This window comes from Berghia stephanieae, chromosome 1, assembly GCF_034508935.2.
Source record: "Berghia stephanieae isolate SIO BIC M18660-M18661 chromosome 1, UCSD_Bste_1.3, whole genome shotgun sequence".
Taxonomy (NCBI): domain Eukaryota; kingdom Metazoa; phylum Mollusca; class Gastropoda; order Nudibranchia; family Aeolidiidae; genus Berghia; species Berghia stephanieae.
In genome coordinates, this window is record NC_088360.1 from 2,855,556 (window position 1) to 2,870,690 (window position 15,135).

General features: G+C 37.8%; 4 protein-coding genes across 4 annotated transcripts in view; all 4 read left to right on the forward strand.

Moving 5' to 3' along the window:
* Positions 1-1,487, forward strand: part of LOC144966206 (adenylyltransferase and sulfurtransferase MOCS3-like) — a 56,258-nt gene extending 54,771 nt beyond the window's left edge. Inside the window, exon 12 of the mRNA XM_078902378.1 lies at positions 386-1,487. Coding sequence (XP_078758504.1) covers positions 386-645 — 260 coding nt within the window. The 3' untranslated portion in view covers positions 646-1,487. The remainder of the gene's footprint in view (positions 1-385) is intronic.
* Positions 1,488-9,993: 8,506 nt separating this feature from the next.
* On the forward strand, positions 9,994-10,491 carry LOC144963521 (uncharacterized). The gene has a single exon (XM_078897594.1). It carries the CDS (start codon positions 9,994-9,996, stop codon positions 10,489-10,491), a length of 498 nt encoding a protein of 165 aa, XP_078753720.1.
* Positions 10,492-10,611: 120 nt separating this feature from the next.
* Positions 10,612-11,934, forward strand: LOC144963522 (uncharacterized). Its single transcript, XM_078897595.1, has 3 exons — positions 10,612-11,067; positions 11,329-11,473; positions 11,684-11,934. Exons 1-3 carry the CDS (start codon positions 10,612-10,614, stop codon positions 11,932-11,934), a joined length of 852 nt encoding a protein of 283 aa, XP_078753721.1.
* A 1,181-nt stretch (positions 11,935-13,115) lies between these two features.
* On the forward strand, positions 13,116-13,832 carry LOC144963523 (uncharacterized). Its single transcript, XM_078897597.1, has one exon. The coding sequence runs from the start codon at positions 13,116-13,118 to the stop codon at positions 13,830-13,832; it is 717 nt and encodes a 238-aa protein (XP_078753723.1).
* The last annotated feature ends 1,303 nt before the right edge of the window (positions 13,833-15,135 follow it).

Below are 15,135 nucleotides of genomic sequence, written 5' to 3' on the forward strand. Positions count from 1 at the left end.
ATGCGCTTAACAATTTATATCACGTTATATATTACGCTTGATTTCTCCATTTTTCTCAAATGATGCTAGATCTAACTATTTTACCTGTGAACTGAAAAAAGAACATTTTTTAAACACTTGAGCTTTTATATAGCGTACTATCCACTACACGTGCTCAAAGCACTTTACAACTAGAGAGGATTGACTTGCTCAAAGCCACACAGCGCAGTGGGTATTCGAACTTGGTACCTTTCGGGTATGAAGCAAAGACCGTACCGCTGAGCCACTCTGTCCCCCGATACGTCTTATAATAATTATTATTATTATTAAAGACGTGTTAAAAGACATTATTTAGATAATAAACACATGCTTATATTTCATTCAATATGTTCCTATACCATGCTAGACATTCCTCTCCAATCCATTGAGAAAAATCCTCAAAACGCCTTGGACGAAATCAATCAGGCAATCCGGCATCTGAAAAAGGCGGACGAGTCGGAAAGCATCCCTGTGGTGTGCGTGTGTCGCCGGGGGAACTTCTCCCAACTGGCCGTGGATCGACTCAAGAAACACCAAGAGAAGAATGAGGCGTGTCGTTTTGTTGATATAAATGGGGGACTCCACGCATGGACTCGAAAAGTGGACCCGGAATTTCCCATTTATTAATGTTACATGTTTATTAGACCAAGACCGACGTGTACGTTAATATATACAGGTCTGACATCCGGACCCACTTATGGGCCTTATTGATCATTGTTGTAATGGGCAATCTTTTCCATCGTCATTTTTTTTTTTTTTTTTTTAATTTTTAATTTTTTTTTTTTTAGATTTCCATTACAACAATGAGTCCATAAGGAATTTGGTTATCAGACCTGCAAATAAGTACACGTCGACCAAGTGGAGCTTTCAACAGGTTTCAACAGTTTGGGTTTTGCAGATAATGTGGACATCTACCCAGAGAAGGAACTATAGTTAGATATTTGATAAGTGGCACACGTCTTTTACTTTTTCTTCTTATTCTCAGCTGTCCCTAGTTCGAGTCCCGCTCCGGCCTTCCAAAGTTAAGTCCTCGGGAAAGGCTCTTTACTCACGTTCTCTCATCGCACTTGGGTGTAAAACGAGTATCTGGCTGGAAACAACACGATCTCAGCTGAAAATTTAAAAAACTTTTAAAAAATGTAATAGTGCTTCATAAGTGTCATGCTTCGTCTTACATGATAAGTGTTGCCGTTGTCTTGGGATCTTTTGTCGAGCGCTTTTTAAAGTGGATATTGCGCTATATTAAGGCTCAAATTTTATTTCGGTCATAACAGTTTTAACGCCAATCTTTCTATTACACATCTATATCTTTTCTTTTCTTTTCTTTTTTTTGGTTCTTTTTAAATTTAAATTTATTTTTTATTTTAAATTTTAAATTGCGTTTTAACTTGCCCTTTATTTTAATGTTTAACTCACGGAACTTATAAATCGGTTAGTTGAATAAACGGTTTTTAAACAATCAAAATATCTGATACTTGTCGTATTGATGTTATTAACATTACTTGTATTGATTTTATTAACATTACAGTTTTTATTCACTCTGACCAAAAAAATATCCGACTGGATACCTCAGGCAGAAGATCAAGGTTAAGGTCACAGTGAACACAGAGAAGAGTGAAATAAGCTGATATTCAGAGAAGTGATAAGACGACATGCAGCAAAATAAAAAAAAATAAGTTAGCTCAAGATAGAGAGGATGGAAACTGTTTGTCTTTGGCCTATGCCCTGACCCAACGTTCACCAAATTGAGCTTTTATATAGCACAATATCCGGGAAACGTGCTCAAAGCGCTTTACAAGAAGTCCCTGGCTAACAGCAACATTTAACATTTAGGGCGGGACATGACGCCTGTTGGCGATATTACATTTTTATCGGACATTGACAATGCTGCTAACGGCCAAGTACTCATTTTACACCTGAGCTCGGTGAAGGATGAAAAAGGCAGTGATGACGATGATGATGATGATGATGATGATGATGGCAGTTTTAAAAGTTTGTTTTTCTTTTATTTTGTCCAAGAAAAGGTAACTAATAATTTATTTCAGGCGCTTCTCACGGTTGCAGTCAAGATTTGTTTCTGCCCCCCCCCCCCCCCCACACACACACCCTTTCCCAACCAGCAGTTATTGGGTAGTTGGGTCTTTTAGATCTGGCGGAAAGTACTTTGCGATAAACTAGCGTCCTATCAAAAATAAAGCAGGATATTGCTATTGCCGGTTTCACGCCCGTAGAAACAGAAATAAAGTCCAGCTCCATAGGACTGATGGTTCAGAAGGACTACATCTGTTTCAAAGGCATAATCCATAACTCTATGGTTGCTTTGGCGAGGTTCCTACCCTCTAATGATGATGCATTCTATGCAGATATGACGTCATATACATTTGCCACAAATGTAGCATTTTGATTTAAAACTTGAGCTTTTATAAGGCGCAATATCCACTAAATGTGCTCAAAGCGCTTTACAAAGGGTCCCTTACCAACGGCAACACGTAACATGTAGAACGAAACGTGACGCCTGTTAGGCGAAAATACAACTTTTATTTTCCGACATAGACAATGCTGTTAATGGCCAGTTAACTCATTTTACACCTGAGTACGGTGAGAGAATGTGAGTAAAGAATCTTTTCCAAGGACTCAACTATGCGCCGAGCGAGGCTATAACCTAGGATCTTCCGATACGAAATCGAAAGTCATGCAAGACCACATAGCCGCATGAGAGATTTTTTGGTAAATATTATAGCGAAGTCCTGGGTTTGAGAGTTTATGCCAAGATTAGAGTCATTTGAATCGATCGATATTTGAAGGACGAGTTTTTTGGCCAAATTTTTAAATATGTGTTTTTCCAGCGTACGGCAGGTTAATTTTCAGTTGACGAGAGAGGAGAAAACCACATCCAATTACCTGAGACTTATAATGAGGGTCGATGAACTTGTCATTATAAATATGTGAGCTATCCTGTCAGAATGGTGTGATGTCGGAATGATTGGCTATGTGGTAGTATGACACACGCTTTCGGACCAGAAGGTCCTGGGTTCGAGCCTCGCCCAGCGCATAGTTGAGTCCTTGGAGAAGGCTCTTTACTCATATTCTCTCACCGTACTCAGGTGTAAAATGAGTACCTGACCGTTAACAGCGTTATCTCGGTCGGGAAAAAAATGTCGCCTAACAGGCGTTCTACATGTTATGTGTTGCTGTTGATTAGGGACCATTTGTAAAGTGCTTTGAGCACGTTTTGTAGAAAGAATAAGGTTCTTCAAGTGCTGAGACAAAATTTCATCTTTTCTATCATTTTAATGTTGAATTCACTGCTTAGAATAATACAATGTGTTTATTGTTCTGAAAATTGTGGCAATTTGTCATTTGGTTACACATTTTTTTTTTAAAAGAGCTTTAATATAGCGCAATTCCACTAAACGTGCTCAAAGCGCTTTGAAAGGGGTCCCTGGCCAACAGCAACACTAACATGTAAGACGGGACATCATCGTAATCAACAACATCATTATCATGAACATCATCATCATAATCATCATAATTGGGCAATCGTTCAATACATCCGACATAATATTACCACGTTAACTTCGTGGGTAACATTTATAAATACTGCTACATTTGCGATTTCTTTAATTTTATGCAGGGCCCAACATACAAAATACAAAATCCTATTTTACGCAATGTAGCGATATTAATCTCTTATTTCGTTCAGCGTAGTATCAGGAAATAACAATCTTGCGAATCTTAATTAGTGTTAGGATTAGTAATTTTGCAAATAATCTGTCCATTATAATCATGAACTCAAGACTTAAAAAAAAAACAACAATTTAATTTAATCGGATACTGTTTGATTACCAACATTTGCTTTCAAACTTCCGATTATAACGCCTCCGGGTCCTTTTAATTGATTCTTCTATGAAAGGAATAATTATTGTTATTTTTTTTCTTATAATGTGAATTAATTAGTGGTTTTGAGGAGCCTTCGATCTCTGCTCAATAAGAATGGTCGTGGGTGGTCTGTTCCTAATATTATTTATGCCGCTTCTTTTTATAAACAGTAGAAAGCTTATGCATTCGGCCAATTCGAAATCATTGAACGCTAGAAATGAAATTAATAATTTTTCGGACAAAGCCCGTAATCTTGGCATTTGTTTTGATTGTTAATCTTTCAATGGAAAAACATGTATCCTATCTTTGCAAAATTCTTTATCTTGAATTACGAAAAATTTGCCCAATTGTCAAATATTTTAACCCAAAAGTCCATCCAACCATTAGTGTCTTCTTTTATCTTTTCAAGACTCGACTAACATTAGTCTCTTCTTTTATATTTTCCACACTTGACTATTGTAATTTAATACATTTTAATATGCCTGATAATCTTTTAAAGAAACTACAGCTTCTGAAAACCAAGCCGCACGAATCGTTTTAAAGAAGAAAAAAAAAGAGAATAGCCTCAATGTTTTATGAACTCCACTTTGCCCAATTGTCAAATTTTTAAACCCAAAAGTCCATTCAGCCATTAGTCTCTTCATTTGTATTTTCGAGACTTGTCTCTTCTTTTATATTTTCTCCACTTGTAATTCAATACATTTTAATATGCCTGATAATCTTTTAAAGAAACTACAGCTTCTCAAAACCAATCCGTACGAATCGTTTTAAAGAAGAAAAAAAGAAAGAGAATAGCTTCAATGTTTTATGAACTCTACTTGGTTGCTCGTTAAAGCTAGAATTGATAATAACATTGTAATGCTATGCTTTAACTCTAAAAACGATTGCTCGCCTTTTTATCTGAAGGATTTTTATTAATGATTAGACTTCTATCCCATCTCGAAACTTAAGATAGTGTGATCAGCATCTTTTGCGCACCACAAAAAGGGGGAACACAAAATTATAAGACAGAACATTATATTGGGCAGCTCCAACTCCAACAGTGTGGAATTCTTTGCCATTCAATGTTCACGCCATCTTTACTGATTCTGATGCAGTTTTTAAAAGAAAATTAAAAAGTCTTTTCTTTCTGTTATATCAGAAAAACCAATTGAGCATTTACTTTTATTTTGTTAATTAGTGTCACCTCATGGAATTGAATTTACCATAAATTACATTTTTTGAAATAATACCATATTCTCATCTTTCAAATATTGTTGATAATTTGATTTTTTAAAATGATATACATTGCATGCCATGTATATTGTGCGCCTAGAGCTATATTGTATGTGACAGGCGCTATATAAATTACATAATAATATTGTTATTAATACATGTATTAATTACATTGCATGCCATGTATATTGTGCGCCTAGAGCTATATTGTATGTGACAGGCGCTATATAAATAAATTACATAATAATATTGTTATTGATATTGTTGTTGTTGTTGTTGTTGTTGACCTGTTAACTGCCGTAGGTACTCTGGAAAAAACACGTATTTAAAACTTGGCCAGAAAACCCATTCTTCAACTATCGATCGATTTAAATGCAAAAACTCTCAAAACTGGGACCTCTCCCTCAGAGAGTTTTTTTTTTTTTTTTGCCAAGATGAGGGTCATTTAAATCGATCCTGGTTTGAAGGGCAAGTTTTCTGGCCAAATTTTTAAATACACGTCTTTCCAGAGTACGGCAGTTATCACTGGTTAAAAATACAATATCTGACCCTTCGCCTCGAAACGGTATCAAGTCGAATTTTCTTTTTTTTTTGGTACCCAATCAAAACTTATTTTATGCCTTAAAAGTTGATACCAAATTTATACAGTTCTGAATATTCATTGCCGAGATATGACCGATTTATGTAAGATGCTCTTGAATCAATAAAAACACCAATAAATGCCTGAAACGTTATGACATTATTCACTTGTTGACGGGTTTTTGACATTTTATTAAGCAATAAATGAAATAAGAATTATTAATATTACATTTTTGTTTTATTTAATACTGGAAATACGATTTCAAAATGTCAAAAGTTAAAGAACAGTTAATAATTTCAGTACAGTTTGAAACAGCGTGACAGAAAGAGAAATATAAAGAAAGAGGATGAGAGTGGAAGGAAAAGAAACTCGCACGCACACACACACACACACACACACACACACACACATACACACACACGTACACGAGAGAGAGAGAGAGATAGAGAGAGTGAGAGATGAGAGAGACAGAGAGAGAGAGAGAGGGAGAGAAAGGGGGGGGGGGTGCTTGTGCATTAAAGGGGACAGGAGGGAAAAAAGATTAAACATTGTGTGTGTGCGTGTGTGTGTGCGTGTGTGTGTGTGTGTTTGTATGTGTGAAAGAAACACCCGGGGGAGAAAGATATATATATATATATATATATATATATATATATATATATATATATATATATAAAGAAAGGATAGGAGGGGAGGCGGAGCAAAGAATTGGTAGGGATAGTTTTAGAAAAGACCTTTATTTCATAAGAAGTCAAAGTCAATCAATGGAGAACATATTGACCAATTAGATTGCTTTTGAAACAAATTGGACTGTTCAAATGTTATGTTACACTGTTCCCATTTTGAGTCAGTTGACAACTTGGGGAGGAAAGGGCGGGGCTTATTTTGTAATCACCAGTATGAAATCATGTAATTGAATCTTCTTATAAATATGCGCAATTTTAGCTAAATGACGCATATTTGCACCCTTAAAATAAACGGGCTTTTTGTCTACCCTAACTTTGAGAGTTTTTGCAAACAAAAGTGATGAAAACTAATAACAGCGGCACTTCTTTTAAAGGCTAAACAAATAATAATAATAATATATCCTCGACTGAAATTTGAAACAAAAATAGAACAAAATACGTAGCGTAGAACATTTTGGGCTCAAAATCTTTATTCTTACAACAAAGTGTAAAAATACATTTTTTAAAATGATTGTTGTTGTTGTTGTTGTTGTTGTTGTTGTTGTTGTTGTTGGCTGCTTTTGAAGTCGTTTTATTCTTTTTTGTTTGTTTTGTATTATATTTTTTTGGGTTTGTTTATAATTCTGTCCCCGCAGTTTTTCGCGGTCGCAAATTTCACCCTTGACCGCAAAAGCCGCAAATTTTTATTTGGCCGCAAAAAGCCGCAATTTTCGCCGTTTTTAGGCTAAATTGACGATTTTATTGTTTAAAAAAAAAAACAACAAAAGCTATGGAAAATTGTAAAAAGACGGCGACTTTCAATGCTAGCATCAAAAATTGGCACTAAATAACGGACAAACATGTCTAGGCCTAGCCTCCCACCTCTATGGCCTAGCCTAGGCTATTGGAGATCCCAAGATGTGTTTTTCGCCTTTTTTTTCTATATCCTATTATGCTGCAAACACTTTTGTTTCTTATAACATGATTTCTCTGAATGGTTATCTACTTACGTAAGTAATAAATTATTATTTATTATGATTGTCTATAACTACTACAGAAAATAGAATTATCTAGTTTCAAGAATCTACAATCGAGACAATTAATGCTAACTAACTGACAAATGATTTGATATTTCATGAGGAAATTCCAATTTTTATTTTATTGCTTTCAAAAATTTTAATTTTCAAAGTTTAATTCTTTTCCATAGATATTTATCACATTTATTATTTATGTAAACAAAATGTGGTCTATTAAAATATTTTTCATGAAATGCAATTTCATTTTCTAGCCATAAGTTGCACTTAGTTTTCATGGTATGATTAGGATTTTTCATGATTTTTTCCATGTTTTTCATTCAAAAACCCATTAGGCCTATATTGAAATATAAAGCAATAATAATAATTCTCAAAATTGGATAGTAAGTAGAGAATACAAATTTAATGTGCCCCCATTGGAAAATGGATTTTGTTTCTCTTTCCATGTGAATAGTTAATTTTTCCTCTCCTTAATTAGTTTTTCAAATTTTGAATTTTTTATGCGATTGTTCACTTTGATTTCCCAAAATTTAAGAAGCTAAATAGTTAATAAAATATTTTGATTACTTCCTTCATTTTTATTTGCTTACTATGGCTATTATTAATATTATTATTATTATTATTATTATTATTATTATTATTATTATTATTATTATTATTATTATTATTATTATTATTATTATTATTATTATTATTATTATGTATATTATTATTATTATTATTATTATTATTATTATTATTATTATTATTATTATTATTATTATTATTATTATTATTATTATTTCAAACCATTCACGATGTAACTAAATTCATGTTGACATGTTGTGACATCAATATTCTACAAAATGCCCTAATTGTGTCAATTTTTTACCGTGCATGTTGTTTTAATTGATTGAATTTTGTAAAACTAGCGGCAAACTTTGGGCAAATTTTGCTATTTTGCTGGCAAATTTTACCATTTTTAATGGCAAATTTTGGCGTTTGAAATGGCAAAAAACCGCCGGGACAGATAATTAGATGTGTTGGAATAAAGAAATGAATAAGCTGTGTACAATAACTTACTTCTAACATTATGCTTCATTTTGGAGCCAAGCTTCATTATTTTCAAAAGACTCAACAAAAAGTGAAAAGTGAATAACCTAGGCGTCAGCCACAGTGCAGTGCCACGAATTGAGCTCAAGGCCTCACAGCGCAGCAGCGGGTGCTCCAAATTCGGTACATTTGAGGTACGAAGCAATGGCCGTACCGCTGAGACACGCTGCCCCTTCATGAATCTTAGGCAATTATGTTGAAATACGAAGTACCATTTGGTATTTATCTCGAATGTTTAGCTTGTTGTTCAATTATTAACAATTCCTTGGGGGCGACATGTGCTTATTGTCAGGTCTGGTAACCAAAATTGTTATGGGCTCGTTGTTGTCATGGAAAAACGTTCAAACCCAAGCAAAGTAAGCGGGTGGTTGGATGGAAGCATCACCCTTGAATCATATACCTATGATGTTCGCATGGGTGTACGATCCGATAGTGATGTCGTTTCTTCTTCTCTTTACTAGCCTATCCTGCTTCTTTGGTTTGTGATTGTATTTTTGACAGGGGATATTTTTTTTTCTGTAAATCTTCTGCCTGTTTGTTCTTGGTTATTTATAATTTAGCTTATGATATCTTTAGGTTATGATTTTGATTTACATTTGTACTATTTTTGTTGGATTGCTTGTTTTTTTGTTTCAGCGGTCTCTCATATAACCTCATTTGTGTTGGAAGAGACCTAAAGCAACAAACAAACAAAACAAACAAAGCAAAGTATTGCCCATTTCAATCATGTTAAAACAGGCCCATAATTATTATCGGTCGTCAGACCTGCAAATATATACATGTGGCTTGTGGGCATTACATTTCAATTCAAATGTAATATCCAACACCTTACTGTGTCTTCTATCCCCCTATATCTGGTTTATTTGCTTTCTGTTCTTGTATTGGAATGAGATTACTTAGTTTTGTGCTGACCTTTGCCGGAGTCCTTGGATGGGAGGGAAACAGTCGAATGTATAGTTATAGTTATAGTTTCGGGAGCTTATATTTTTTTCATTGTAAAGCATCTCTCAATTATGTAGTTATTTTTAAAAACAACATTTTTCAAAGATATGATTTGTAAACATTTGAGTGTGTCCCTCTTTGTGGGATCTTATCTTGGTGTCTGGGTGAGACTTTTAGGTGATGTCAAACTAAATATAAATACACTGATAGTGTGCTCGTGGAATTTACATCTGTTCCCTATTTGAACCAATTCCCCTTTGTCTTACATTTTCCTCAAGTCCTTTTAATTGTACATTGTGGCGATCTCCGTTTCCTACGAACTACGAAGACTTACCACATACTGCTGACTGCAAGACTACTCTACACGTCAGATCAGACAAAAACGTAAACACGAGAGAACTCATTAAATTTATAAAATTCACTACACATTGCTTTCATTGTTGTTGTTTCCAGTAAAGTAGATGCTACATTGGTGACCCCGACGTGATACAACTTAAGAGATAGGTATATATTATTATTATTACTATTTACCAGTTCAACTCTTCACAAGAACATAATAATAATAAACATGTCTATCGACGCCGTAGCATTGAAATTGCCCACATTCTGGACCACTTGTCCTTCAGCGTGGTTTGCACAAAGCGAGGCACAATTTGCCTTACGCGATGTAACAAGCGATGAAACAAAGTACTACTATGTAGTGGCTGCCTTAGACTCAGACACAGCAACTAGAGCCCTTGCTATTCTATCATCACCACCCAAGGAAGGTAAATATGAAATACTGAAAAACTTCCTGCTGTCTGCGTTCGGCCTTTCGGAAACAGAGAGAGCGGAATCTCTACTCAACATGAATGGTTTGGGCGACTTAAAGCCATCCGAGTTAATGGACAGGATGTTAGTGCTCCTCGGCAAACACAAGCCCTGTCTGCTCTTCAGACAGTTATTCTTAAGACAACTTCCAGCAAACATCAGACTTCCATTAGCAAACTCGTCCAATCTGGATGATTACAGGGCACTTGCCAGAGAAGCTGACAATTTTTTTCTACGCTGCTCACTCAAACTCTAACTCCTTTTCAATTTCTCATACTACTTGTGAAGTTGACACACCAACCATGACCAGTGAAATAGATTCCCTCTGCCGGTACCATCAACGGTTTGGTTCAAATGCCCGTCGATGTGCACAAACATGCAAACTCTTCAATTCATTCAAGAAAAACAAGAAGAACCAGGGAAACGCCAAGCCGGGTCAACAGTAAATTCTGCTGTCGACCCGGATTCTTACTCAGCCAACGCGCCCACATCAAAAAATCTCCAACTCATCGTCGTCGATGAAAATTCAAACCGACGTTTTTTAGTAGATACTGGAGCTCAAGTATCTGTCACACCCGCCTCTGCATCAGACAAAAGCTTGGGTTCCTCTGATATCGCATTACAAGCTGCTAATGGTTCTACAATAAAAACATACGGATGCTTTGAAACTAACATACGTATTGGATCGCGTTCATTCAATGCACGACTTATCAAAGCTGATGTCAAGCGTCCCCTACTTGGAGCAGATTTTCTACGTCATCATAATCTGCTTGTGGATATTCGTGGTCGACGCCTTATCGACGCTGAAACGTTTTCGCACGTACCTTGTTCAGTAAGTTCAGTTTGCGCAAACGCCGAACTCTCACCACTCGAGCCGAACTGCAATACATTCAGAAAATTATTGAATAACTATCCAGAACTACTTCAACCAACATTTTCAACGGCAACTGTGAAACATGGCGTGCAACATTTCATCACAACCAAAGGTCGCCCAGTATTCGCACGTGCTCGTCGCCTGGCTCCAGAAAAACTCTTGTGTGCAAAAAAGGAATTTTTGGAAATGGAGAAAATGGGCATAATTCAAAAATCAAAGAGTCCTTGGGCTTCCCCATTACACATGGTCCCCAAGGCTGATGGCACAATGCGTCCCTGCGGAGATTTTCGTCGACTTAACGATGCTACTATACCAGATCGATATCCTGTCCCACACATTCATGATTTTACAGCAAACTTAGACGGTAAGATCATCTTCTCGAAGATCGACCTTGTCAGAGGATACCACCAAATTCCAGTCGCTCCAGAAGACGTCCCAAAAACGGCAGTGATAACCCCTTTCGGCCTTTGGGAGTTCTTAAGAATGCCATTTGGATTAAAAAATGCAGCACAAGCATTCCAACGTTTAATGGACTCCATTTTACAAGATTTAGACTACGTATTTTGTTATTTAGACGACATTCTGGTTGCAAGTTCAACTGAGGCAGAACACATGGAACATCTCAAAATCGTATTCGAAAGACTTAGAAACCAAGGCCTCGTTATCCGTCTTGAGAAATGTCTTTTCGGTGTGAGATCTCTTAACTTCCTTGGCCATCACATCTCGCATTCTGGATCTGTCCCAATGGCGACAAAATTGAGGCTGTTAAACAATTTCCACAACCAAAAACCATCAAGTCACTTCAAGAGTTCCTCGGGATGTTGAATTTTTACCATCGTTTCATTCCGAGACTAGCTGAAATACTTCGACCCCTATATAGTGCTTTGAAAGTCAAAAAACAACGCCAAGCACTTACGTGGACGCAAGAAATGTTGAAAGCCTTTACTGACGGTAAAAATGCACTAAGTAACGCTACAATGTTAGCCCATCCTTGCTTGAACTCACCCCTCGCTTTAACGTCTGACGCCTCCGACCAAGCTGTGGGCGCTGTCCTTGAACAACTTAATCATCAAGGTAATTGGGAACCATTGGCATTTTTCAGCAGGCAGTTACGTAAACCTGAACAGAAATACAGTACCTTTGATAGGGAGTTGCTTGGCATTCACTTAGCCATCCGTCATTTCCGTTTCATCATTGAAGGGAGACAATTCGCTATTTTTACTGACCATAAACCATTAATCCATGCCATGTCCAAATCAACTGAACCATGGTCAGCTCGTCAACAAAGGCACTTATCTGCCATATCCGAGTTCACAACTGACATCCGACACATTTCTGGAAAAAACAACACTGTCGCAGATTGTCTCTCAAGAGCAGTTACAAACTCAGTCTCAATTGGCATCGACTATCAAGCTATGGCGGAATCCCAAGAAAATAGCATTGACATACAGGCTTACAAAACTGCATTAACAAGCCTCAAAATCGTCAAAACATCCGTTGACTCGGGTCCAGAGTTAATTTGTGACATCTCAACTGGCTACCCAAGACCTATCGTTCCTACCGACTTCAGAAGACCGGTTTTCGAAATTATTCATAATATGAGTCATCCTGGAGTTAAGGCCACAGTCAGACTTATCAGCAAGAAGTTTATCTGGCATGGTCTTAAGAAAGAAGTGTCAGCATGGGTTAAGCAATGTCACAACTGCCAATCTTCGAAAATTCAAAAACATATACGAGCACCGTTAGAAACATTCCATGTCCCAGGAAAGCGATTCTCACATATAAACATTGACCTCGTTGGACCATTACCTCAGTCAAGGGGGTTCACCCATCTCCTTACTATAATTGACAGGAACACCCGATGGCCTGAGGCAATACCGTTACAAACCACAACAACAGAAGAATGTGCAAAAGCCCTGATCTCCAATTGGATCTCGCGGTTTGGTATTCCTGTTGATATAACTTCTGACAGGGGCTCACAATTTACATCCACGCTATGGAAACAGATGGCCAGTCAACTTGGTGTGCAGATTCATCACACAACTGCGTATCACCCTCAGTCCAACGGTATGATTGAACGGTTTCATCGGTCCTTGAAATCATCCCTCAAAGCTCGTCTAATAACTCCAAATTGGGTGGATGAGCTACCTTGGGTTCTGCTTGGTTTAAGAACTGCACCTAAGGATGATATCGGTCATTCTTCAGCTGAATTAGTATACGGAGAACCTTTAACAATCCCTGGAGAGTTTATACCTGACCATCCTTCAGACTTCCACGCTAAAGACTTTTTGGCAACCTTTCGGCAAAACGTGTCCCTTCATTCACCACGGCCAACACATCATCACGGCTATCATCAAACAAATTTACCCAAGAACTTGATGTCAGCGAAATATGTTTACATCCGTGTTGACACCCACCGAGGACCCCTTCAGAAGCCGTATACAGGTCCCTATGTTGTCATAACCCCTGGAGATAAACAATTCCTGGTCGATGTTGGTGGCAAAGCAGAACGGATTTCGATCGACCGACTTAAAGCTGCATTTGTCGATTCTACGCAACCAGTTTCCCTTGCCACCCCACCTCGTCGTGGACGCCCACCGAATACGAACAGAAACATACAAAACTCCCGTACTGCTTCTGATGATACTAACGTAGTGCCTACTAAGAAGCTATCTCGCTCAGGACGTACCATTAAACGACCTCGGTACTACAAAGATGACTAGTCCGTGTTTGGGGGGCATGTGTGGCGATCTCCGTTTCCTACGAACTACGAAGACTTACCACATACTGCTGACTGCAAGACTACTCTACACGTCAGATCAGACAAAAACGTAAACACGAGAGAACTCATTAAATTTATAAAATTCACTACACATTGCTTTCATTGTTTGTTGTTTCCAGTAAAGTAGATGCTACAACATCTAGAATGTTTTGGCTTTCCAATTTTCTTCCTTTTTACTGGCACTGATATGACCTAAATGTGTTACAAGTGCCCTTGACCCCAATAAACAAACAAATAGGGAATGAGATTAGCGGAAGAGTAGCGTCCCTTGATTGGACGTCACCTTACAGAGAGAACGTCAATTTGGTTTTGCGCATGCGTCTCTCTCGTCCTCGCTTTCGGTGAAGTGTCTCAAGCCGCTTTCACCGGAAGCGAGGACGAGAGACGCATGCGCACAACCAACATGACGTTCTCTCTCTCTAATTACTTTTCCGCCGGACGTCCAATCAAGGGACGCTACTCTTCTGCTAATCTCATTCCCTATATCCAACAGTGCAACAAATTTGATAATATTTTCATATAGATGCAATAACATCTCAAAGTCCATTTTGAGTAAACAGGGTGCAGTTATGTAGTCTAGTGGTATGACACTCGCTTTCGGATTGGAAGGTCCATCGTTCGAGCCTCGCTCGGGGCATAGTTGAGTCCTTGAAAAAGGCTCTTTTCTCACATTCTCTAACCGTATTCAGGTGTAAAACGAGTACTTGGCCGCGTTGTCTATTGCGGGTAAAAATTGTAATAACGCCTAACAGGCGTCATGTCATATCTTGTTCTACATGTTACGTGTTGCTGTTGGCCAGGGACCCCTTGTTTAGCGCTTCGAGCTTTGAGTTTAGTGAATATTGCGCTATATAAAAGCTCAGGCTAAAAAATACTGTATGAAACTATAGCTATTTACAACTCGACTTGAGTATAGAGAGGAGAGTGTATTGCGATAATACTATCATCTTTCTCTGTAATCCTCCCAACAGCTGTCTGTCGTACCCCAGGGGGTTTCAGTAGTGCCGCGCTGAGGACCGGACCGAGGACCGGTCCCACGGTCTTTTAGCTGTGAACCGTGGTCCGGTCCCAAAGAGGAAGACCGCCGGCGGTCCTCACTTCTTATCACCTTTCAACGGTCTGGCGCCATACTACTTCCCCAGCGATTCGTTGCCTCGGTCCTTTGCCTATCTTCCACCAATCACCACCCATCCCACTTAATTAATCGCACCCACCCCCCTTTGCCATACACTAAACGACACAGA